Source organism: Anoplopoma fimbria, chromosome 10, assembly GCF_027596085.1.
Source record: "Anoplopoma fimbria isolate UVic2021 breed Golden Eagle Sablefish chromosome 10, Afim_UVic_2022, whole genome shotgun sequence".
Lineage (NCBI taxonomy): Eukaryota > Metazoa > Chordata > Actinopteri > Perciformes > Anoplopomatidae > Anoplopoma > Anoplopoma fimbria.
The window spans coordinates 8,057,054-8,079,913 of record NC_072458.1 but is presented as its reverse complement, the minus strand read 5'-3'; the positions used below and the strand labels follow the sequence as shown (position 1 = coordinate 8,079,913).

The window sequence follows — 22,860 nt, the reverse complement described above, 5'->3', positions numbered from 1 at the left end:
GTTAAGATGGGTAGCAATCGATAACAACGGATCATATCTTGTGTTTTTTTTAATTGCGATGATTGTTTTGTATGCAAAAGTAAATCAAGTCATATAAATGAAGTTCAGTAAAACGCACAATTAATTTAAAAGCGGGATGTAACGTTATCACAAAACGCAAGTAATCAAGTCACTTGTGTAAATGCAACGTATAATTTAAATCATGAATATGTGAAAAGCGGGGAACATATGAATCGTTAACACCCCTCAACGCAGAGAGCGTGCGGGTATTTCTCCTGCGCACTTCTTCCTATGTTTACGGTAACGCGGCATTACGACAGGTTGCGTAACCCTGAAGTCTCTGGAACACTTTACGGCACTGTTGACAACGGACGCGTTCTCCAGCGGGTGTTTCATGTTTATTTTAGTTATGAAGTAGTTTTCTAAAAAAAAAAAAAGCTGTCGTAAATGAGTGTTTTCGATTTGTTTCGCGGGTTCTTCGGAGTACCCGGAGGTCACTATCGTGGCCGAAGGTGAGTTAAAGGAGTAAAAGACGAGTGACGTTACACAGCTGCCACTCCGAGCGTTAGCATTGTGCTAACTCGGTAGCTACCTGCATTGCACGCTGTTGGGTTCGCAAGTTAATGAAACAGCTTAAGCGAGACGATTAGTGTTTCTCTGCCAGGATGACCACAGGGGTCCCTCAGATAACATGGTTGCAGTTTTATTTAGGCTGAGGGTGACCTCGGGATTAATACGATTGCGTACTTTAAATATTAACGTAACGAACAATCCCAAAGCAAGATAGCGTTGATATTCTATTCTGAATAATCATCCATTTTAAAACTTATGTTTCAGGGACCCGTTCTTTGATGCCATGACTCACGATGAAGACGATGATGATGATGATGATGAAGAAGAAGAAGATGGATTATTCTATGATGGGTTCCGGGGGGACCAGCAGGACCCTTTTGACAGCGCCTGGAGGTTTGGCTTCAGCGTTGGCCCCGGTGGGATGAGGATGCAGGAGCCTCCAGTGTTTGGCCACGTCTTCAGGGAGATGGAGGAGATATTCTCCCAGCTGGGACGCTGGGACGGACAGCCCGGGTCTGGACACTTTGGTATGAAAACTGAGCCATGATCCAGTCCTTCACCATCTAAAGTCTGGTGCAATTCTCAGTCGTAGATTCAGCTTGTGTCTCCCTTGTGTTCCAGATGTTCCCAGTATCATGCCTCCACCTCCTCAAGGCAGAGCAGAGAGGGGTGGAGGGGCATCTGGTGAAAACCCCCTGAGAGACTTTATGCTCAAGTCCCCTTACAACAACCCACAACAACCCCAAGCAGGTCCTTCTAGAGGGCCCAGAAGTGATGGCCACCCATCTTATGAGTCACCAGACTTTCCCAGCTCGCCATTCCATGGCTGGACCCCTTTTTCAAAGGTACATAAGATATTTTCCTATAATTTGTCATAAAAGCTTTATTTTGGTAATATGAAGTGTTTCTGTTTACTGTTATGTGTCAACTTTCTCTTTGTGTCTTTTAATAGTTTAATGATATTTGGACAAGAGGGCCACACAAATATTCAGAGGAGGAGCGCAAAGAAGACAGAGGTGGGTGATTATTCTTTAAGCTCTCAGTAATAAAAATAAAGCATATTACTTTGCTCTGTGTTTTAAACCAATTTCCCATTCCCATCCAGATCTGGACTCTGCAGTGTCCTCTGGGGGCTTGGATCAGATTCTGACGCCACCTGCTGGTCAGTTACCGAACCAACCCAGAGCCCGCTCCTTCTTTCAATCAGTCACAGTCACCAAGGTGGTGAAACCTGATGGGGTAAGAGAAACACTTTATCTTGATTTTAGTATTAATCATATATTATTATACGATCACAACATATTTTCAAGTGTTTCGTGGACAGTTCGAGTGGCCCAGTGGATGGTAGAAACTGCGAGGGTCTGAGACATGATTCATGTTGGAGAAACACCCTAAAAACTATAATGAGTATCTCTATCTTCAGTTGTAATCCTCCCTTTCTTTGTTCCCCCATTGCTGCGAACTAATGTTTTTAATTACTGTTTTGATGTCTGTCAGTCTGTAGAGGAGAGGCGAACAGTTCGAGACAGCCAAGGCAAAGAAGAGACCACGGTGACCCGCTCAGGAGGTTCTGGTAGCCTGGAGGGACCGGACCATCAAACTGGACCGGTCATATCAGGTCAGTCTATACATAGAAGTGTTTTTAATGAAGTAATCGTGCTTGTTTTCAGAGTATTTTGCTTAATGTAGTTCATACATCTAGCTCTAATGCGTTCTTGTTTATATTTCAGGTGGTCAAAATCCGTTTTCGGACATGCGGGACGATGACTCCTTGTTCTCCAAGTTCTTTGGCGGGTTCAGATAACATGTAAAGTGGAGTATATTCTCTAGACTGGTTGATTGTAGCTTTTGTGCTCTGAAAGAATTTCAGTCAATGAGTGATTTCCCCAAAGCTGTGAGTTTGCATATGTATAGTGTATATCTATTTATGGACAGAACACTTCCTTAACCTTTAATTGCCAAAATGACCATGTTGGATGGATAAGGACCCCTGGCCTGTTTAAGGCCACTCTGGGATTTCCAACCCACGTAGACTAGAAGCTGCCAATCCTGAAGACTAGGGATTTAAACAAATCGAAACACATCAGGTAGTAAACAATTTACAATTACACATTTTGTTTTTTGAATTGTCCTGTAGGATAAGCACGTATGGATGTGAGTGTGTGATATGTCAAATAAAGAATCTTAATATATATTTACACAGTTGTTATTTGCCTGTTGTTTTAGGTTTAGTCCGTTTAGGCAACCCACTTTAAAATAACACTATAACTTGGAAAAACAAGCTCTACTCTGATTGGGCAAACTTGAGAGAAGATTGACTCTCAATCATGCAGATCCCAATCACCTGAGTGGTGAATGTGTTTGTGTCTGAATATTTGTAGTTCTGCTTTGCGACGGTGATTTGATATCTATGGATTAAATTCTCTGTTAGTTTAAAACGTTGCACGGTTAAAACAGCTGGAGCTTTTAATGCAGTTTGTGGATCTTTAGCCTTCAATTTTAAATTCCATCATTTTTTTAACCAGATGTTTTACTACTATTATGATGTTGAACTGGAAGGATATTCCCTCAACACAACACTGGCTCTAAATGCAGCTCGTTCTGTTCTTAGAAGCTTAGAGCAATCTTCATCCCTCTAAATTGGAATCAGGCCTCCTCAGGTCCTTATCAGTTTAGCTCTTTTTATCACAGCGTGTAATGTATGACTGCAATCCATCTATTAATTCCCATCTTATTTATCTTATTCCACCATAACCCCTCTTCTTCTCTTTCTCAATCATTCTCAAAAATGTCCATTATATAAAAGGCTCTTTTTATTTATGAACATGTCAGTGTAACCCTTAATCAGGTTTGTGGTTTTTATGTACTTCAGATACAGAAAGAATGTTAATTTATGTTCAGATTAAATTTAAACTAAAAAGAAAAGCTCTTTCATGTGTGGAATATCAAAAGGTTTCATCCCTCTTATCATGATCTGGTGAGTCTGCCTTGGTGAAGGGAGTCCAGATCGTGGGACTTTGGAGTTTTCCTTTGAAAAAGGGCACAACACTCAACTTCAGAGGGAACTGTTCTTGTGAAATCATATACAGTGTGGCGCTCACTCTGGTATCCTCCCTCAGCTACGAACATTGTTTTCCTTTGTGGACCCTTAAGCACTTAAAATCATCAGTTCCCATTAAATGAGGTATTACATTTTTAAAGGTGAGAAAAAGTAAAAATTCAAACTCATCTTCTTTCTGTGTCATTACTTTACAGATATTCCTCATGCATCATGTTATCAATGATTTGTGTCTTTGTCCACTGATACATTTGAATATCTAGATATCACTATGGTAACATCCTATAGAGTCCTGGCATTTCATCAAGCAAGTAAAGGTGCCTTTAATTGTCTTACTCATCTTATGAGTTTAGTAGAAAACGCCTTCCAAAAGGCCTTATAAGAAACAACATGAAGAACATTTGAACACAGCCTTTTATAAAGTCTTTAATGTGCAGAAAAATGCAATCAGAAGAAAAAAATGAATACAAGGGTTTTTAGTGTTACATGCAGACACTCCAATGTTATCATCCCCCCCCCGCTATTTTTTTGTTTCTCTATTTTTCCCTTTAAGAGGGGAGGTTATCTTCACAGGAAACCAAGGGAGAAACTTATCTTACAGATGCTGGACCATAAAATAGAGATAGAATATCTTATATGAGATATGACTTTATACCGCTTCACTTTGTTTATCATTTAATGCTTTAACAAATTGTCATTATACTGCTTAGTGGGATAATCTCTTGGCCTACATATTATGTCACTTGCAGTGATTTATTCCAGGTCCTAAATCCAACAAATCATAGGTTCTACAAAATAGATGCATTCGACATGCATCATGTGAAAAATACACTTCAATAAACAGTATTAGCTCTGTCAGTTATCTCTGTCGTGACCATCAGTGGAATGATTATTCTTATCAGATATTACAGTGATGACTTTACGAGCACATGGTGCAAGCTAAGGACATTTCCCTCTCTCGTTAACTTCATTATTCTGTGGTAATTCATACAGATGCAATATGGCCCAAAACACAAGTTGTTGAGTTTTGGAAAAAAGTTATTGGAAGCACGTGTCTTGTTTTAGATGAAGAATTCTGAGCTGGACTGTGACATAAACTGTCAGAGAAGAAGAAATGTAACTACCAATCAAAATGAGAAGAACAATCAGAGCCAATTCCTGTCAGGTGAGATCACTGCCAACCTGTCAAGTGAGCCTGAGTCAGGCCTGTTTGCAGGAGTCCAGTTCTGTGCACTGAAGTACTTTTTAATCATGTCTGCTGGGATTTAGGCATGAAGATGTCCTACAAAATGAGCTACTCTCCTCTCCTGCGTGCACACACAGCGCCGCCTCGGCCGTGCCATAAAGTGTGTGACGTAGTCAGCAGCCCCAGCATGAAAGGGCAAACTCTGCTCACTCAGGCAGACAGTGCATTGCTGTGCGGGTCAGACTCACCTGGTGACAGAGTCCCGGCTCTGAAAGCTCACCTGTGGCCGGACGGTGCAGAGGAAACCTCTGGGATGGAGAGGCTGCTGAGGAAATGTCAGATCAGAAACCAACTGGCCAGGGAGTGCATGGCTGAATGCCTCGGAGTCTACGTCCTGATTGTGAGTATCATTTTATGGATCTCAACTTCAGTTGGTTCAATGAGACACTTTAGTACAGGTAAGAGATATTAATCACATGTGTATCATATGTATATCTTTTGCATTTAATTCAGCTGTAATATACAGAAAACAATGGATTTCTTCTCCACCAAATTCTCACCTGATCAGCAAAGTCAACATCAAGTGTTAAATATAGTTTCCTAAAACAATTACAAGCTTACTCACTTGTTTTGAAGCAGATAGTGAATCCACACAATGGATAACTGAGGACTTTGGCCTGAAAGAGAGAGAGAGAGACAGACAGAAGGACTGAAAGAGAGAGATAGAGACAGATAGAAGGACTGAAAGAGAGAGAGAGAGTGAGCCGGTGAGGATGGGTGAAGTGACAGGGGGAGAATAAAGAGCGAGGGTGGTGCCATTGGACATTTGAATTGAAGCAGTGATGTTTGTTTATCTCTGCTGGCTGCGTTGTGTGGTTTTGTTGTATCTAAACCATCTCACCTGTCAGAGCAATTAGTGTTTTACAGCACAAATCATAAAGCCAGTTCCTTAGCAATGAAGTTCATAAAAAAAGGAGATTACATCAAAGGAAACAATGTTTGTTCGCTTATCTGTACCAGACCTTTCTGAACTGTTCTGTGTGAATACAGGCAGGTTTTAAGTCTCAGTATCTTAAGTAAAGTTTCATCACATCTGTAATGCTTCAGTTTTTAAATGCTCTGTAAAGTTATGCAGATTGATTTTAGTTGATATTTGTGCTCTGTCTGTTTTTGCACTCAGGTTGATATATTCCTCTAACACTGCTCTTCGTCTCATGTAATTGCAGCTGTTTGGATGTGGCTCCGTTGCCCAGGTGACCACAACTGAAGATAAGAAGGGGCAGTACCTCTCAATCAATCTGGGTTTTGCTCTGGGAGCAACGTTTGGGGTCTTTATGTCTCGTGGAGTCTCAGGTGAGGGACTTTATGGAGATTATTTTTCACTTTTCATTTCCAGTCCTCCTGGTTGAGCTGAAGACTAGTTTGAAAATGAAAAAACAATCAAAACAAAAAACAGTGTCAGTCAGTGGTTGAGTTGCATTGTTCTGAATAAAAAAAAAAAGAAGATGTCTCTGATTCTGCTGTGTTTGATATTATTTGTTAAATGCCCATCTTAGTCTGACAGTGCTATGATTTGAGTACTCTTAACAAAAAACAAGTTCCAAAAGATTCAGACTATCCTGCCTTCATCTCAAAGAAAAATTCCAAACCCTCCTCCTCATCTAATAATTTACAACAGAAATACCAGTAAATAATAATATCACCTTTATTCATTCTGCAGGTCCAAACATCTTGATGGTTGATTTAAATGTGTATGCAAAGGGTATTTGAAATTATTGTTGTCAATTTCAGGAGGCACAGATGTGTTTGAATAATGAAACGCTTAATTCTTCTGGATTATCTCCATCCATAAGGTGCCCATCTGAACCCTGCTGTATCTCTGAGCTTGTGCGCTTTGGGCAGACATCCCTGGATGAAGCTGCCTTTCTACGTCTTCTTCCAAATGTTCGGAGCCTTTCTGGCTGCAGCCACCATCAGCCTGCAGTACTACGGTGAGTTTCAACAGCGATCAGAATCACAACAAATCTGACAAGACAAACATTACAGTAGAAGTTAAATTAATGTTCTATAGGTACAAGGGGAACGTTTATATAAAAGGGGGGAAAAAAAGGTTGTCCATCTCTCAAAACTTTGTGGCATTCAGTTTCAAACCTATGAAATACTACTGGCAAAACGGCTCACAATTATAGTTTCAATATTATATTACTAAAAACAATTTCCAGAAATAGCTTGGCTCTGTAGTCTTAAACAAAAATTATAAAAATTAGAGTGAATAGTACATTTGTTGGGGACTATTTTTATCCGTGGATTTACACATTTAATGCTCCAGTTGAAATTTGTGGCAGTAGGACTGTATGTAGGATTATGATGTGGATCACTGTGTTTTTAACAACAATAGAGGACTATGTAGACATTACATGTTAGTACAACCAGTAATTTGTTGTTTTTTGGTCTTTTCATGAGAATTGTTGACAATAAGAATATAGAATATAACCAGACGTATCATTTATTTTTAGTATAATTTAAATGTAATGTTACATGTGTTGCTGTGTGGTTTTTGCATCTATGATGAGGTGTCTGCAGATGCCATCCAGACGTACAGCGGAGGTAAGCTGACAGTGACGGGTCCCACTGCCACAGCAGGCATATTCGCCACCTACCCATCTGACTACCTCAGTGTGTGGGGGGAGTCGTGGACCAGGTCAGACATCGTCACTCCATTTCCCATCATCACCGTGAATTAAGACTTTTACAACTTTTGAATATGTCTATCCAAATCACCAAAAATCTGTCAGGTTTGAACATCCTAGCTTTGTACTTAAACTTGGGCTAACCACTTTGCACACCTGTAGTTCAGTTCAAGTATGTGAATACTTTTTTCATTCTGCTCTTTGCCTAAATATAGGACAAGATGTGAACACAACTAAGTGTCTCCTCACACGTTAACAACTCCCATGTCCTGCAGGTTATTGGCACGGCTGCACTGCTGCTGTGTGTCCTGGCTCTTGGAGACCAGAGGAACAGCTCCGTCCCTGATGGTCTTCAGCCCGTTATGGTGGGAGCAGCAGTGCTGGTCATTGGCATCTCCATGGGCTCCAACAGCGGCTACGCCATCAACCCCGCCAGGGATTTTGGACCTCGACTGTTCACGTACATCGCCGGCTGGGGAGTCGATGTTTTCAAGTTAGTAGTTTGACACAGGACATTCACAATCACTTAAAGTACCACCTAGACCCATCTTTGGGTTTTTTTCTGTGGGGGGGACAGGGGATTTTACAGTAGGTCAATACCCAAAATCTGCAATTTCAAGATGGTTGGGAAATAATCATTCAAATACACCATTTATAGAATAGGAGGAAATAACACATTTATACTGTATATAAAAAACTATGTATGTCAAGTGGGTAAGTCTGTAAAGGGGATTCTCACCCATAAAACCCATTTTATATTCAGATATCTTAAAGTAAGATGTCAGGGGACCCTGTGAATACATCCATTCGAGCTTTCCCTTCTTCCATATTTGTAGTTTTAGCCAGGTTCCCGTCAATCTAGTATGACATGGTTGGTGACAATGCATGCCTTATATCGCCTGCTTTGAAACTAAGAACGCTACAGCCTCTTAAGGACATTAATGTCGGTCGGGATCACTGGAAGGTCTGATTGTATGTAACCCTTTGCAGGGCTGGAGGTGGTTGGTGGTGGGTGCCCATAGTGGCTCCCTGTGTTGGGGCGCTGCTGGGAACACTGATCTACGAGCTGATGGTTGAAGTTCACCATCCTCTCAGTCCACCTGAGTTACAGACCTCATGTCAGGAGGCCACTGAGGGCAAGGCGGGGCTGGAGCTGGAGGGGGTGGAACCGGACTGTGAAAAACCCACTAAATGAGGCTTTGTCGAAAAAGAAAAACTGTCACATATTCAGTAAATGCTACTTATACTGTGATATCAATTGAAGTTGTCTGTGTTGTTACTGAATCACTGGATACATAGAATGGTTCTGACAATATGGAGTTTAGGTGAATGCAATATGAGCAGGGAAGTCAAAACAATCCCAGTTTGTAAACAGATGAACCGGCTGCAAAAGTCAATCTTCTCTTTTACACATTTATTTCGAAACGGCACAAAAGTGTATGGCATTTCAGCAAGCAGACCACAACCATGGAAAAGAAAATGACATGATATTTCCACTATTGAGCTATATAAATATGATATGACATATAAAAAGATACAAACAAAAAAAAATCCACTCTTGGGCCTCCATCATGTGACCATGAAGGCTGTTTTTGAAACATACAAAAGAAATGTGAGTACAGCAAGCACTGAATCTGTAGATAAAAAAAGAACCGTCTCAAAGAGATAAACGTTTGTATTCATACACATTAAGACAACACAACCCCCACGTATCTCCCTCTGCTTTGTAATTACAATGTATAGCTACCTCTGGGGGGGGGGGGGGGGGGATTATTTTAAACTTTAAATTGTTTGAAAAAAAAAAAAAAAAAAGGGAACAGTACAAGTACAAATACTATAAGTATTCACATTATCATAGCAAGTTACTAAAACCAGAACGCTTTTCTTTTAGTGTAATATCTATTTACATGGCAAAACGTACACATATACTACTGGCAGGAAGCCTGACCTCTCTTCTTCTTCTAGCTTAACGATTAACAACATCACACATTGTTCACACTACACAGGTTACAGACCTCCAGTAACCTCGTCTCCAAATGAAATGCCTTCAGAGATTCTCATCTCATGTCTCTGTTGTAGATAAATCGCACCATTCCTGGTGCGATTTATCGCAACCGTCTCACACAAATACCAACAGCAGTAATGTGTTTCGTATAAATAAATATTATAGCAACATAAAAATCAGTGTTAAATTCTCCATACACTCCCCTTCATGCTTCAGATGTCTTGAGATCAGTTTTAAAAGCCTCTGGAGCTGTTAAAACCCACCTCATGGCGGAATAATGAACATGGTATTGAGGCAAATTAGTATGAATACCACAAACAAAAGGTTAGGTACAAAAATATCGGCACCACAGCTGTGAGGCGTACAGTGGGAGGCGTACGTGTTTAGGTGTGTTACATGGAAAAACAGGCAGGTGGTTACAGTCAGTGCCGAGTGATTGAAATGGAAGGACAAGACGTATCAAACACAGTATGGCTGATATATAAATGCTTTTCTCAGAGGGCTGTTTGAGAGTCTCTCCACTCAAGAGTCTATCACAGGTGTGTTCAGTTAAGTGGCCAGTAACATGAGCAAACATGCAGTTACAATCGCACAGAAGAGGTGCCGTAGATTAGAGTAAAACTGTTTATGGTGGCTAAAAAAAAACTGCACAGGAAGTTTCATCTCAGGATCAACATTCATATTCTACAGCCTCTCTCGCTCAGTTATGACCCCCAAAGCTCCTCGTTGGAGCTGATCTGTCAGTCTCAGAAGACCCCGCCCCTCCTCTCTACTAGGGCTTGTCCGTCTTGTGTGCGGTGAGGAAGGCCATGCCGTGGGTCCTGAAGTGGGTGTTGAGGTCCGAGGCCTTGTCGAAACGCCGGCCGCACACCTTGCAGATCAGATTCCCGTCTGCGTCCTCGCCCTGCGCCTGAGGGGAGCCGGCGGGCGAGCCGTCGGGGGAGCCGTGAGTGCGCGGGGTGCTGCGGTCGGCGTCGCCCTGGGTGTCCCGCACGCGGTGGGTGATGAAGCGGTGCCTGCTGAGAGAGCCGGCTGACGCGAAGCAGACGCCGCACTGCAGGCACTGGAAGGAGGCGGTGTCGGCCCGATGCTGGGGGATGTGGCGCTGGAACTCCGCCCCGTCCTCGGTGGAGAAGCCGCAGGGGACGCAGCGGAAGATGTTGTCTTCCTCCTCTAGCTCGTTGGGTGCCAACGATGTCGACGCAACGGACCCCCTGGATCTCTTTGCAGGAGCCGCAGGAGCCTCCTCTCCGTCCTCGGTGGCGTTTTCTTCCTCGTCTCCTGCCCTGCCTCCAGGAGGTCCGCCCTCACCGTCCTGTTCTGAGGAGCTGCCCGGTCCTTCTCCCCCCGTGGCTGCTCGCTTCCTGGTCATAGGTCTTTCCTGAGGACACAAAAAGGTAGAGAGAGACTAAACGCTTGCTTTATTAATGCACACGGCGAGAAATAAGTGCAGCAGAATTGCCCAATTTTTATCAGGAAAACACAATTAAACTTCAACATTCCCATGTTTTTTTACACACTACATTCTAACCATTTATAAAAAAGTATCATTATGTGCTGTTTCTGTAGTTAGAATAAAATAAAATAAAAATGATGTACATAGCTTTGGTTTCACAGAAATGAGCCTCACCTGTCCATCTGTGGTTCTGTGATGGAGCCGAATATGCTTGTCCAGTAAGAACCGACTACCAAAGGTGCGTTTACCTTCTGTGCAATATCTGAAAAACAATTACGCATGTTGAATCAAATTTTTAAAATCTAGGCCTAATTAATGTAACATGACTGATATTTGAGTGTTTTAAAATTCTGATTACAACTTTATGGCCAATAGTGAGAAGAGAAACAAACGCATAACTTACACACCTTTCTTGACTCCCTTAGATTTGTTTTTTGTTAAAGAATGGAGCTACATACTGAGGCCTTTACAGTGTAGAATTAACTTCTCAGTACTCTCTGGTGGACAAACTATGTGATGACATTGTTTCTGAATGAGCTCAAAGCTAGTTTTCAATTTGTAGTTACTTATCAGCCAACACAAAAGTAACTGCAACACGCTAATATAAAAAATATAGCCCACCTATCAGTCTTGCTCTAGTATCAATGCCTAAAAGGAAGTTCAACCAGTGATTTACTTTTTACTTTTTCTAACAAAACATTAAAAATGAGGAAACATTTAAAATCATAGCTGTTGGTCAGTTTGGATCCGAAACGAACTCTTACACAAATGTTTGATGAAAGCTTTTAAGCAACTCACTGGCAATGGAAGACTCTTTTGTTGCCCTCATGAATGACGCGCTCGTGACGTCTCAGGCTGGAAGACGTGCTGAACGTGCCTCCACAGATACGACAAGGAAACTTTGACAGCACACACACACACACACACACACACACACACACACACACACACACACACACACACACACACACACACACACACACACACACACACACACACACACACACACACACACACACACACACACACACACACACACACACACACACAGGAGATAAGATCAAAGATAATGAGCCTCAGTCAAACATGGTCCAGAGCACACAGGAAAATTACCAGCCTACTTCCAAGTATGGGTGCTTTTTTCGATGTAATTTACCAAGCACAAAGTTAAATTAGCTAGTTAACCTGTTCAAAATTGTAGCACTAATCACTGGATTCAAAACCATCAGGTTAAAGAAAAATGATAAAGATGGTATGCTTCACCTTGCCGTGCTCTGTCTTCACGTGACTCAGATAATCCTCGTTGTCAGTGAAGGTGGACTGGCACTGGGGGCAGGTCCACTCAGTCTGGGCGGGAGGTTCACTGCTGCCGCCCGCGGCGGTCGAGTTTCGCCCTGGAGCCTCGTAGTCGTCGTCCGCATCATCATCCTCATCGTCGTCCTCCTCCTCTTCTTCCTCCTCCTGGTCCCGCCCCCAGTCCTCGCCGTCAGAGTTGTCAGGTTTTCCAGAGGATTTTGATTTGGGGCCAGAGGGGCCGGATGTGTTGGTCGGGGCCGAGGCGGGGTTAGGGGCGTCGGACTGGGACTCTGTCTGTTTGGCTGACGGACCTCTGTGAGCCGTCTGAGAGGTGAGGACAGTAAAGTGGGAGAGAAGAGAGAGGCATATGGTGAATTCAAAATGAATTAATTTACTTTGAAAAATGCCAAAAATTCAAACTGGCACACAATAATATACTGTTCTTGATATAGAACTTGGGACAAAGCACCCGGGGAGGAACTTTGCTAAGGCCAATCCAAGAAATTGCTGTGTGCCTTTGTTGACACCACATTCACTCTAGAAAGCAATGAATGGGCAACACATAAAGGCAGAAGGATAATTTGGAATTTTGCAGTAACATTATACAACTACATTATATACTACATTTTTACTCATTCACTCCTCTCTCAAAATATAAACACACCTTTATATGCTCCATCATGGATCCTTTCTGGGCGTAGAGCTTGGTGCAGTCGGGACACTTGAACACGTGCACTTTTTGCTTGGCTAAATGAGTGTCAAAGTGCATGTACAGCAAGGGTTTTTGGGTAAAAACCGTATCACACATCACACACTTGTAGATCATTCTGCAGAAGGACAAAAACAGAGATATTTTAGGGATCAATTTCCAAATTAGTTTGCATCATTTTCAAACATCGTCTGAAGATATTTTTCCCACAAGAAATATATATATTTCCCATGAATTGTTTTGGTAGAAGTAGGTGACGTACTTGGCCTGTCCTCCAGTGAGTGTTGGGTGCTGGGTGCTGATGTGGTTTTGGGCGCTGGGGGAAGACTTGAAGGCCATGGGGCAGCTGGGGCACTTGTGGAAGACCTCGCAGTGAGCGGTCTGAATGTGGGACTTGATGGAGTTCAACCCTCCGAACACGACCTGGCAGCTCGAGCACCTGGACAAGATCATGGTACACAGTATGTCATATTATGGCTTTAGTCATTTAGCATTTAGCAGTTGTTACAGGTCTGACTGGTGGTTTTGGGAAATGTCTCCACACCTGTAGCCAATGCGCCTGGCAAAGTGCAGACAGGCCTCCTCCAGGTGAGTCTGGAAGGTGGCCTGCCGGGCGACCCCCCCACACTCAGGACAGACGTGAGGCGCTTTGTGTTTGTGGATCCTCTGGTGGGCTGACACGGCACACGAGTTGGGCAGCATCATGGGAGGTGAGCATTGCGTACATGTCTGAAACAGAAGAAAATAAATATCAAATAAGTGATCACCAGCATTTCATAACAGCAGGTATCAGCGGCACGAAACAAAAGACTCACCGAGTTGGGAGCAGCTCTGATCTGCTGGAAGTGGGTGACCAGCTCAGTCTTGCCCGAGAATTGTGTTTGGCACTCCGGACATTTGAAGCTGTTGTACTGCAGACCCTCGGCCTTTTTGCAAGGCAGAGGCATCAGTGCTTGGGGGCCCTGAGGTGCTCGGCGGACAGTACGAGGCTGAGCTGTCGCTGGAGACGAGGCCTCCTTCATTGGACTGGAGCTGGCAGAGACGGCGGAGCCCCCCGATGTGGTCGAAGGAGAAGAGACTGGAGGAGAGGAGGACGAAGAGGTGAGCAGGCCTGGTCAGCCAGAGGTGGAAATTGGAGGAGACAGATGGGACGCCATCAATGGAGATGAATCACAAATGAATGATATGTGTGTTCTTTTTAACGTTAGCAGACTAACTTATTGCTGTAGTTCTTTCATGACTCTATAAACAAAAATGTATGATGTTTAGCTGAAACGTTTCAGCAGAAAATGAATGAGCAACAATTTTTATAAATCTTTAGCCATTTTTAAACAAAAATACCCAAAATGGTCTAGTTCCAGCTCCTGTTAAATACTTACTTGTTATATTAGGCATTTGTCTTGTCTAGTCTATGATTGTCCATTGAATATCTTTCGGTTTTGTTTTGTTTTGTGTGGGCAGCCAATGCTTTTTATCAATTGTTTGTCATTAATCTAAATGAACATCCTCTTATTCCTTCTCCTTAAATAGTAAATTGTATGCTTTTCTCCATTTTAATAAAGATATATTGAATATCTTTGGTTTTGGACTCTCAGTCGGACAAAACAAGCTATTTTGGGTAGGTCACATTGGGCTGAAGATCCTGATTTTCAGACTAAAAGATGAATCAATCATATCAAAAAAATAAACAAATTTGCTGACAGTTAAATAATCGTAATCTGCAACTCTTTCTTACCACCAATGGGTGTTATGTCCTGTTGTCCAATCATCTGCTCTACGGTGACAGGCCTCATGACCAAGTGCGAGCACTGCATGACCAGCCCACGCTCCTTGTGCTCCCTGGCATGCAGCAGCAGGCTGCACTTGTTGAAGAAGGCCAGCCTCTTAGCACAATGGTTGCAGGTCACCTCGATGCGGAGTGACCGTCTGTCGTAGTGTCGAGCCAGGCTGCGCTCCAGGGCGAAAGCATCTCCGCACTCCAGGCAGCGGTACCCTGTGGCTGGGAGCGGGAGACCCCACTCAGGCGGTGGAGGTGCTGAGAGGTCAGGCTTGTAGCTCGGTAAAAGGTTCTTACTGTTCAGGATTTTGTTAAAAGCCTCCACCAGGCTCGACTGACTGCGGGAGATCACGGCGCCTGTACTGTTGACAATGGAGGCAGGTTTGTTTGGCTGGAGGGTGCCGCCAATGATGGTGCTGCCACCTCCGTTAGCCGTCTTAGTGGATGTACGAACACTGATCCCACCGGCAGCGACTGAGAACTTGGGAGAGGAGGCCACAGAGGGAGTTGCAGGCAGCGCAGCAGATTTAGTGATGCTAACAGCAGTGGCGGAAACCTTGGCCTTGTCAGATGCAGCCATTTTGTTTTGGACCTTGGTGGCAGCAGCTAGCATCACGCTGCTGGCTGCCAGTGTAGACACAGGCAGAGCATTGAGCGCACTTACTTTCTGGGAGGTTGTTGTTATGTGACCTGAGGAAGCCTCCAGTTTTTGGGCCTTGTTTCCCATAACCTTACGTTCCCCAGTTTGAGCTTTGGGGTCCTGACCTTTTCCCGCAGCGCCACCCTTCGGAGCTACCCTTGTGACAGTTCTGGTGATTCCGCCCGTGGAGGTTTTAATCGTTTTTATTCTGACTTTGAGCGGTCGGGCTGGCGCTCCAGAAGCAGCAGGTGCGGCAACGCCTGCTTCTCCTCCATCAGTGGGCAGAGATTTAGTCTTGCCATCGTCTACCTCCATCTTCTCCTCACTTGTTCTCCCATTTTCTCCCTTGTCCGCTTTGCCATCAGCGACCTTCTCTACCCCATTCCCCACTTCCATCTCTTCCTCCTCCTCTTTGGGTTCCCGCATTTCAGTAGGAGGAGGAGTGGAGGCCACCGCAGGGCTGGAGCACCTCTTTGCTGCGGCTTGAGTAGTTGATTTTGGCATCTCTGGTTCAGGGCTCTCTGGTGAGTCTCTCTCTTCTATGACATGTTCTGGGTGTCTGTCCTCCAGCTGGGGACTCTCTGTTAAGCTGGGGGCGTTGATGAAGTCAGAGCTGCCCCTGAAGGAGTGTCCCCAGGTTTGGGGTGAGATGCCGTGGGCTGCGTCGAGACAGAGTCGGACTTGTAACGGCGGCTCAGCTGAGTGCAAGTCGGGGAGTCTGGGCTCTCTTGGATCACCAGTGGACTCCCCAAATCAGGGTCAGAATCCTCCTCATCCATCTGTTGGTGCTGGAATCCAGCAGGGCCACCTTTGGGAGCTCCATTAAAAGGCTGAGATGAGTGCAGAGGGTGTGACGATAGGGCGGAGGGTGGAGTGGGAAGCAGAGGCTTGGAAGGGGGAAAGAAAGGCGAGGCTAGTCCGACGGCCCCACCTGCAGCCAGAGGGGACGAACCAGCTGATAGAGAGGAAGATGAAGGTAACGACGCTTTGACACCATCTGCCTTCTCTTGGCCTGTATCCTGCTGCTGCTGGTGTTGCTGCTGCAGAAGCTGCATCTTCCTGGCCCGGCCCACCGGATCTCCAGACCCCTGTGCCACAAGCGGTTTAAGTCTGTTGAAAATGTTCCCACCCTGCTTGTGAGACTTGGCTGCACCAGCACCTGGTGCTTCTGAAGACACTTTGGGGGTGTTTATTGACCACGGCGCTCCGTTAGACTGGGTCTGGCTGAGGGGGAGGGGCGTGGAAACACCAGACGCCCCAAAACCGTTGTGGTTAAGAGCCTCAGATTCAGCCATTCCAGGGGCACATGCACCAAGTCTTGGACACACATCCACCCCTGCGATCACATCGATAGGGTCCTGGTCTGTGTCCCCCTCCTCTCCATCTGCAGACTCCAGGCGGACTTTATTCTTCACAATCACACTAACAATTGGGGTGTCCGCCTGGGGGTCCGAGGGGCTTGGCGGTCTCAAGGAGGACCCCACGCCATCCGCCTTTCCCAAAGGTGCACCTGCAGCTCCATGGGGTCCCTCTGCCTCATCTGGGGCAGACTGGATGGCCTCTTTGGCATCTATGTCAGGAATGTCAAATGCTGCCAACAGGTCATCAAAATCTGGGGTCTTCATGTCCCCCATCCCGGGATTAACTCCTGTAAAAACATGAATTTATAGACATAGTAGCAGCAGGCAACAGAAGTCAATAACATGAATATGTCTGTGTTGTCCATCAACCTCTGCTCTGCCTTGCTAGCATACAAATATATGCTGCAAAACGTTAGCATGCACATTGTAAAAATCTTTAAAATGGTTATATTTATCGAGGTAAATTCCGCTCACAAAATCTCTTGCATGCACACAAACTAACACGCTACATCAGATCAGCCTGATATCAGGAAAGGTAGCTAGGCTATCAGGGACCTGCACAAGCATTTGTATTAGCCAGCTAGCGCGCTAGCGACGGCGTTACTGCATCCAAACCCTCCTCTGATAACAGCTCCAGGAATACATTGCTATGAATGGGAAACACCGCTTCTATGGTGCTTTCAGCTCATGCTAAGCTCTGCAGGAGTGGCAATTTGGAAAACCGTTCAACCGGGACAGCGCCTCGTAGCAGCTACCTCGGTTGTTCTGAGCAAACGATATTCCTTCCCGGCTGAGGCTGGCTAGCTGGCCGCTGAGCTCCAGCCAAGACAGAGGGGTCATTGAGCTAACTAGCTAGCGTTCACGATTACAAATGACAGGAGCGATCTGCTGAGGTGTGGTTTGACAGCAGTTACAACCCGGTGGTCGTAGGGTCGACGATGTCACTAAAGAGGATAGTCGGGATGGGGGTTTTACGTTTAATATTTCATGTATTTTGATTGTTTACCTGGATACGCGATTCCCGACTATCCTAGCTCGTTTTCAGCTGAAAATGCAGCGCTTCCCGTCACATGACCGGAGGCATCCTATCAGGCTCAGATAATGCTGGAAAAATGCATGGAGGATGCTGCAAACGACACGTATATTTATTTCTACTGATGGTCACATAAAACATTTCTATATGTCATCACCAAACGACTTTTAACATCATGCGAAGCCTTTTGAAGTTGGGACTGTGGTCTCCTCATAAAATACAGCCTTTTTGTCTCCCAGTCTACTCTCAGCACTGTCAACAACACGAGGATCTGAAGGCAACAAAAACACCAAAATGCAAACATTGTTTTTTTACACAACAATTTTATTGCAAAAACACACATACATGACAGGAGTGTGGCTAACTGTTTAAGAGCCTGTCATGGAAAAATCTTTGCTCTTCTTATAGGTAAATTATACCATGTAGACTAAATGTAGGATAAAAGAGCATACAAGGCAATTCGAGAGTAGGCCCATATTACATTTTTAGGATGATATCAATTTATGTTACAGGGCAGTCAGATTTTAAACTAAATAGTCATTCAATACTTTAGGTTTTTCTTTATTACTGTTATGTCGGTGCTTTTGAGTCTCTGACAGGACATGATGGTATTAAATGTCAGAGTGCTGTCTCATGCTGGGCTGTCAGTCCGACGATGCATCAGCAATATTCTCGTATATTAAAGTAATCCTGCATTAGTCTGCAATTGTTCGTTTATTTCTTTTCTAGTCGATGTTTGAAGACCGTGTCCATCTCGTTTGCCCCCTCACTTCTTCTTCTCTTCATCCTTTTTGCCTTCTGGCTTGTTTCCCGTCTGGGAGGCCAGGGAGCCCATGGCGTTTCGGATGGCCTCGTTGTTCGGGTCGACACCAGGCAGGTTCTCCAAGACGCTCTGAAGGAAATCCGGGTCTTGCATCACATCATAGTCATCTTCCTCCTGTTAAATTGCAATAGAGGATAAAATCGATTAGAATGGATTAGCTCTTATGTGGTTTTAAGATCCCCAAACTATGTCCGCTCATCTTGTATGTAAACTATTCTTAGGTGGGTGAAGCCACTGGTTCCACGGTATGTTTCCTCATTGAAGCTTTTCCATACAAACAAATGTACAAATGTACCGCTGTCCAACTTTGTTGTCGCAACAAGGATCAAAAGGTACTCTGGGGTTTTTACAGGGCATAATATTTTGCTTCCACTTACCATAAGCAGCACACACAACAGAGCTTAAATCTCGATATAAGATGTTCATACTAAATCCTTGGGAGTCATACGCGTTTTTTGTAAACAGACCTGTACCTTTGACCTTTATAAAAAGAACCAGATATTTTCTAAAGCAATTGCTTAATTGTTTATCATTTTGTTTCATTTTTACTTTCAGGACCTTGGATGCCAGAAATAACTCCTCCACCCTTTCCAACTCTATTGAGAATACACAAGGGACAGGTGAGCCCCATTTAACAATTGCTCCTTTAAAGAATGACTACTCACCTTGGCTGATTCTGCAGTGTCCATGGGGGCTGCCGTGTCCATTTCTCCATACTCTGTTCACAGAACAAATGAAAATAACTTGTTATCTAAGACGTGGCCATAAGGTATAGCAAGCACATAAATTTGTATGATGAGCAAATGGTACTCACCTCCTCCGGCAAGAGACATCTGCATGGCGTAGGCTATCTGCTCCTCCTCTGTCATGCTGCTGAAGTCAGGAAGCACCGCTGCACCGGTCTCAGGCTGAGATACTGACATCTTCAATAAGGCCTCCTCTGATTCTGTGAGAAAATCAATCAAAACTAGGTAAGTTTAATTCTATCAAATACTAACACTTATAATAAACAGAGCTGTCTCATAGGTGAAAGCAACTATTTGTTAATCCTCCAACAATTACCATCTGCACTGGGTGTAGGCACGCCTGCCTCCGCTGCAGAAGCAACAGCAGCTCTGCGGGCCTCTTCCTCCTGCCTCTGTCGCTGCTCCTCCATTGATACACGCAAGGCCTAAAGAAATTCACAGACAGCACAGTGAGAAATAAAGGCAAACAGCATCACTCCGGACTCTAAAACAGCTTTTTATTCTAACAAAGCCAACGTGCACTTGAGATCTCAAGTGTTTTGCATTCTCTGCCTGTTTCAAGGATGCCCATTGCCTATCATTGTCTTTATCAAGCTCTCTCTTTGCAGCAGTGACCTTTTTGTGAAGAAAAGTAACAAATTGCTGCCATTGGCTTTCTATGTGTGGATGAGTTTCTAACCTTAAACCTTGATACACATGTATTTGCTATGTAAACAGCATCTCTCACAGTGGTGTTAGCGTAGGTGCGTCTTGAATGGAGTATCTGATAGTTTCCCCCTCTATCTATACAATTACAGTATACTAATAGTTATTAATAAGTGCTACGATTTAACTTTTTGGGCATTATCATAACAAATGTTTGCTTAAAAGAACCCTTGAATTTCTCTCTCAAGTCAAAACATCTAAGCTAAAATGAATGCTAGGTACTAGTTTAAAATGTCTGCTGGCACTAAATCCACATATATAGATTGCTTACCAGGGCAAGTTCTGGATCTGCACTGGGATCCACACCAAACTCAAAGTCGCTGGCACCAAGACCCATCATAGAGCCTCCTTCACCGGCCAATATGGGAGAGGAGAGCAGTGCATCAGCCAGACTTGGTCCTGGAGGGACTGTGACCAGGTGGGAGCCAGTTCCCTCCTTCCCATTCAATGTATTTATAAAAGCAGTCAGCTTCTCTGTGTTCAGCTCCTGAATAAACAGTTGGTAAATAGATGGGAAGGAGAGTTCAAAACTATTTTTTTTTAAATGGGAGTAAATGTCAGATATGGACTTCAAGAATATGCAACATTATGCTTTACTTTACTCTGCCCTATGGCAGTGCAATGGTAGATAAACCAAGAAGTCCTCACCTCTTCTCCAAAGTTGATAATATCCACATTCACTTTCTCTTTTTTCAAGCGCTTTGCCAACTTGACAAGCTGCAGAATCAGCAGGTGGAACAGCAGCAAGTTGAGATTAAGAAAGACAGACAAACATTGGCAGTGATATAAACAGTGGGAGAATGTGTTAAACCTGTGATGTATAATCGGTAGGAAAACATTTCTCTCTGTTGGACTGGCCAAAATGTGATACAAGACGACTTCAAACTCACATCTTTTTCATTATCCTCCACGGGACTCCCAACAAAGGCGATGATCCTCATCTTGTGGTTTTTTCCTTGCCTGTGTTTTAGGGCCAGCTGAACAGGAAACGTATGACAAAATATAAGGCTACTCAAAAACTGCTAATGCAGACACTAAAACCCTCTCAATTTAAGTAATCACTAGGTAAAGCTTTCTTTTAAAGCTATGGTTGGTAATGATATTCAAAAACACTTTATTACATTTTTGGAAACTATCATTACATCCAGACAGAATTAATATTTCACATGTTCTGACAAACAAGGGAAAATAAATAAATAAAAAAAATCTGTATCTTTGTCAGTCACAGGACTGTAATAAATCCGTCCAATCATTGATTGAGTCATCGGACAGCCTACTTGCCTGTCTACCTGTGCACTAATTGCGCATCGTTGAAGTCTTCCTTCATCTGCTAGCCTGACAGCTGTGAGTACCAAAATTGCCATTATCGTTGTTTAGGTTAATTTATGGCCTGTAGGTGTTGCCAACTTGCCGACTTGAAGAGTTGGCAACACTGGCATATCCGGTTGGATAATCTTTTTAATCTAGAGTACTCTTGTTTCCTCAAGATTACCAGCACCAGGTTAAATTTAGAAACACATTCTTAAGATTAGAAGAAAATCCAAGTTACACACATGAGCCACTCTGATGCCCGTGCAGAAGCAGATCTTTCCTTTGGGCTGGATGGCGTGGAGCTTGGACAGGAGGCGGCCAGAGTCTGGTGTCAGTGTGTTGAGGACCTCACAGTTACTGAGTGGGAACAGAACAAACATCCACAGCTCTCCATCATCCACCACCATGTACAACAAAACCAGTCGGGCTACGAGGTGCTGACGTGACACAAGCATGAAAACAACCAGAACTCACTTCGCCATGGTGATGAGGCCCACGTTGTTTTCTGGGTTGCTTCGTGTTTTTGAGTGGCAAACAATGTTGACAGCATCTTGTTGAGCTTGTAGCCTCGTTGGTAGAAAGTCTCCATTCCTCATGTACTCACTGTTGTCAACACTGTGGGGGAAACACCGGTTCAACGTGGCTCTGATGACATTAGCATTGCATCCCTTCAGGTAGGCTGCTAACAGCTAACAGCTAACGTTAGCAGCTGACATGTCATTCCCGTTTCTACCCGACACGAAGCTAGTTAGCATAGGCCTCATAGCTAGTTTACACCATGAATACATCTCAGTCCTGATCACTGTAAGCTCACTAGAAACGTTTACCTTCAGCGCCAGGACAGTAATGCTGACGTGTAAACAGTTAGCTTAGCATTAGATGCTGCGGTTACAATAATGAGCAGCATTAGCACGGCGGGCTAGCGATAGCTCCGTGACACCACTGATCAGAGAAACAACCAATCAATCATCGGGGTGTCAGTGGTTTATGGAGGCATCTTACGTAATTGTAAGGTTTATAATGTATTAAGGTACCGTCAATGATATGACACATATAGCAAAATAAATACTTTAATAAGACGGCACGTCTGAGCTAACTGTAGCTACAATGACTCAGCCGGTCGACCCTGCGTTAGCTCGGCTAACCGTCAACGTCAACGGTCGACGTTCTGCTCCGTGAGCCGCGACATCTGCTCTGAATTCAGTTCAAACATCTGCCGCAGCGAGAACATCTGTATTGTGTCCTCGTGTGAAGCTCAAACAGATCAACAACTACATTAAAACGGAATTTGTAGACTTCTTACCAGACCATAGTACTTTCGAGCCCCATTTTGGAAACTTCTTGTTGCTGTATGTCGTAATCTTACAACCTCGCAGGCTATTGGTCACCAGGCTGAACAAAGCGACACGTGATTGGCCAGGCGTTTGGGCCTGATATTGTTTTACTCTTTTACATTCTAGTCATAACTTTTAATGTCTTATGTTCACCACT

The 22,860-nt window shown here is 44.0% G+C and overlaps 4 protein-coding genes and 1 non-coding gene across 5 annotated transcripts; 2 read left to right on the top strand and 3 right to left on the bottom strand.

The window, feature by feature from the left end:
* Positions 1 to 337: 337 nt before the first annotated feature.
* Positions 338 to 2,771, top strand: hax1 (HCLS1 associated protein X-1). The gene is made up of 7 exons (XM_054606375.1): positions 338 to 512; positions 838 to 1,100; positions 1,195 to 1,418; positions 1,526 to 1,589; positions 1,679 to 1,812; positions 2,071 to 2,191; positions 2,304 to 2,771. The coding sequence occupies exons 1-7, from the start codon at positions 448 to 450 to the stop codon at positions 2,375 to 2,377; spliced, it is 945 nt and encodes a 314-aa protein (XP_054462350.1). The 5' UTR covers positions 338 to 447; the 3' UTR covers positions 2,378 to 2,771.
* Positions 2,772 to 4,809: 2,038 nt separating this feature from the next.
* aqp10b (aquaporin 10b) lies at positions 4,810 to 8,702 on the top strand. Its single transcript, XM_054605849.1, is given in 7 exon segments — positions 4,810 to 5,217; positions 6,044 to 6,170; positions 6,671 to 6,808; positions 7,401 to 7,493; positions 7,496 to 7,518; positions 7,783 to 8,000; positions 8,498 to 8,702. Coding segments are annotated over 7 exon segments (1,119 nt in total). The 5' UTR covers positions 4,810 to 4,902.
* A 571-nt stretch (positions 8,703 to 9,273) lies between these two features.
* znf687b (zinc finger protein 687b) lies at positions 9,274 to 17,744 on the bottom strand. Its single transcript, XM_054606181.1, is given in 11 exon segments — positions 9,274 to 10,893; positions 11,143 to 11,230; positions 11,767 to 11,867; positions 12,232 to 12,588; positions 12,929 to 13,091; positions 13,236 to 13,412; positions 13,518 to 13,702; positions 13,789 to 14,084; positions 14,709 to 16,013; positions 16,016 to 17,038; positions 17,507 to 17,744. Coding segments are annotated over 11 exon segments (4,389 nt in total). The 5' UTR covers positions 17,592 to 17,744; the 3' UTR covers positions 9,274 to 10,284.
* LOC129097815 (small nucleolar RNA SNORA13) lies at positions 12,700 to 12,835 on the bottom strand. The gene has a single exon (XR_008531544.1). It is a non-coding gene; the product is annotated as a small nucleolar RNA SNORA13 (small nucleolar RNA).
* Positions 17,745 to 18,087: 343 nt separating the features above from the next.
* Positions 18,088 to 22,757, bottom strand: LOC129097016 (26S proteasome non-ATPase regulatory subunit 4-like). Its single transcript, XM_054605691.1, has 10 exons — positions 22,673 to 22,757; positions 21,844 to 21,984; positions 21,612 to 21,726; positions 20,949 to 21,035; positions 20,707 to 20,775; positions 20,330 to 20,545; positions 19,670 to 19,778; positions 19,422 to 19,553; positions 19,273 to 19,325; positions 18,088 to 18,721 (listed from the first exon to the last, which is right to left on the bottom strand). The coding sequence occupies exons 1-10, from the start codon at positions 22,696 to 22,698 to the stop codon at positions 18,551 to 18,553; spliced, it is 1,119 nt and encodes a 372-aa protein (XP_054461666.1). The 5' UTR covers positions 22,699 to 22,757; the 3' UTR covers positions 18,088 to 18,550.
* Positions 22,758 to 22,860: the final 103 nt, after the last annotated feature.

Excerpts from the sequence above, each read along its gene's own strand:
- hax1 (XM_054606375.1), top strand. The coding sequence starts at position 448 with ATGAGTGTTTTCGATTTGTTTCGCGGGTTCTTCGGAGTACCCGGAGGT. Across the intron at positions 513-837 it reads GGTCACTATCGTGGCCGAAG|GGACCCGTTCTTTGATGCCA; the intron begins GTGAGTTAAAGG and ends CTTATGTTTCAG. Across the intron at positions 1,419-1,525 it reads GCTGGACCCCTTTTTCAAAG|TTTAATGATATTTGGACAAG; the intron begins GTACATAAGATA and ends GTCTTTTAATAG.
- LOC129097016 (XM_054605691.1), bottom strand. The coding sequence starts at position 22,698 with ATGGGGCTCGAAAGTACTATGGTCTG. Across the intron at positions 21,727-21,843 it reads GGCCTCATCACCATGGCGAA|TAACTGTGAGGTCCTCAACA; the intron begins GTGAGTTCTGGT and ends GTTCCCACTCAG. Across the intron at positions 21,036-21,611 it reads CGGGCATCAGAGTGGCTCAT|CTGGCCCTAAAACACAGGCA; the intron begins GTGTGTAACTTG and ends TTTCCTGTTCAG.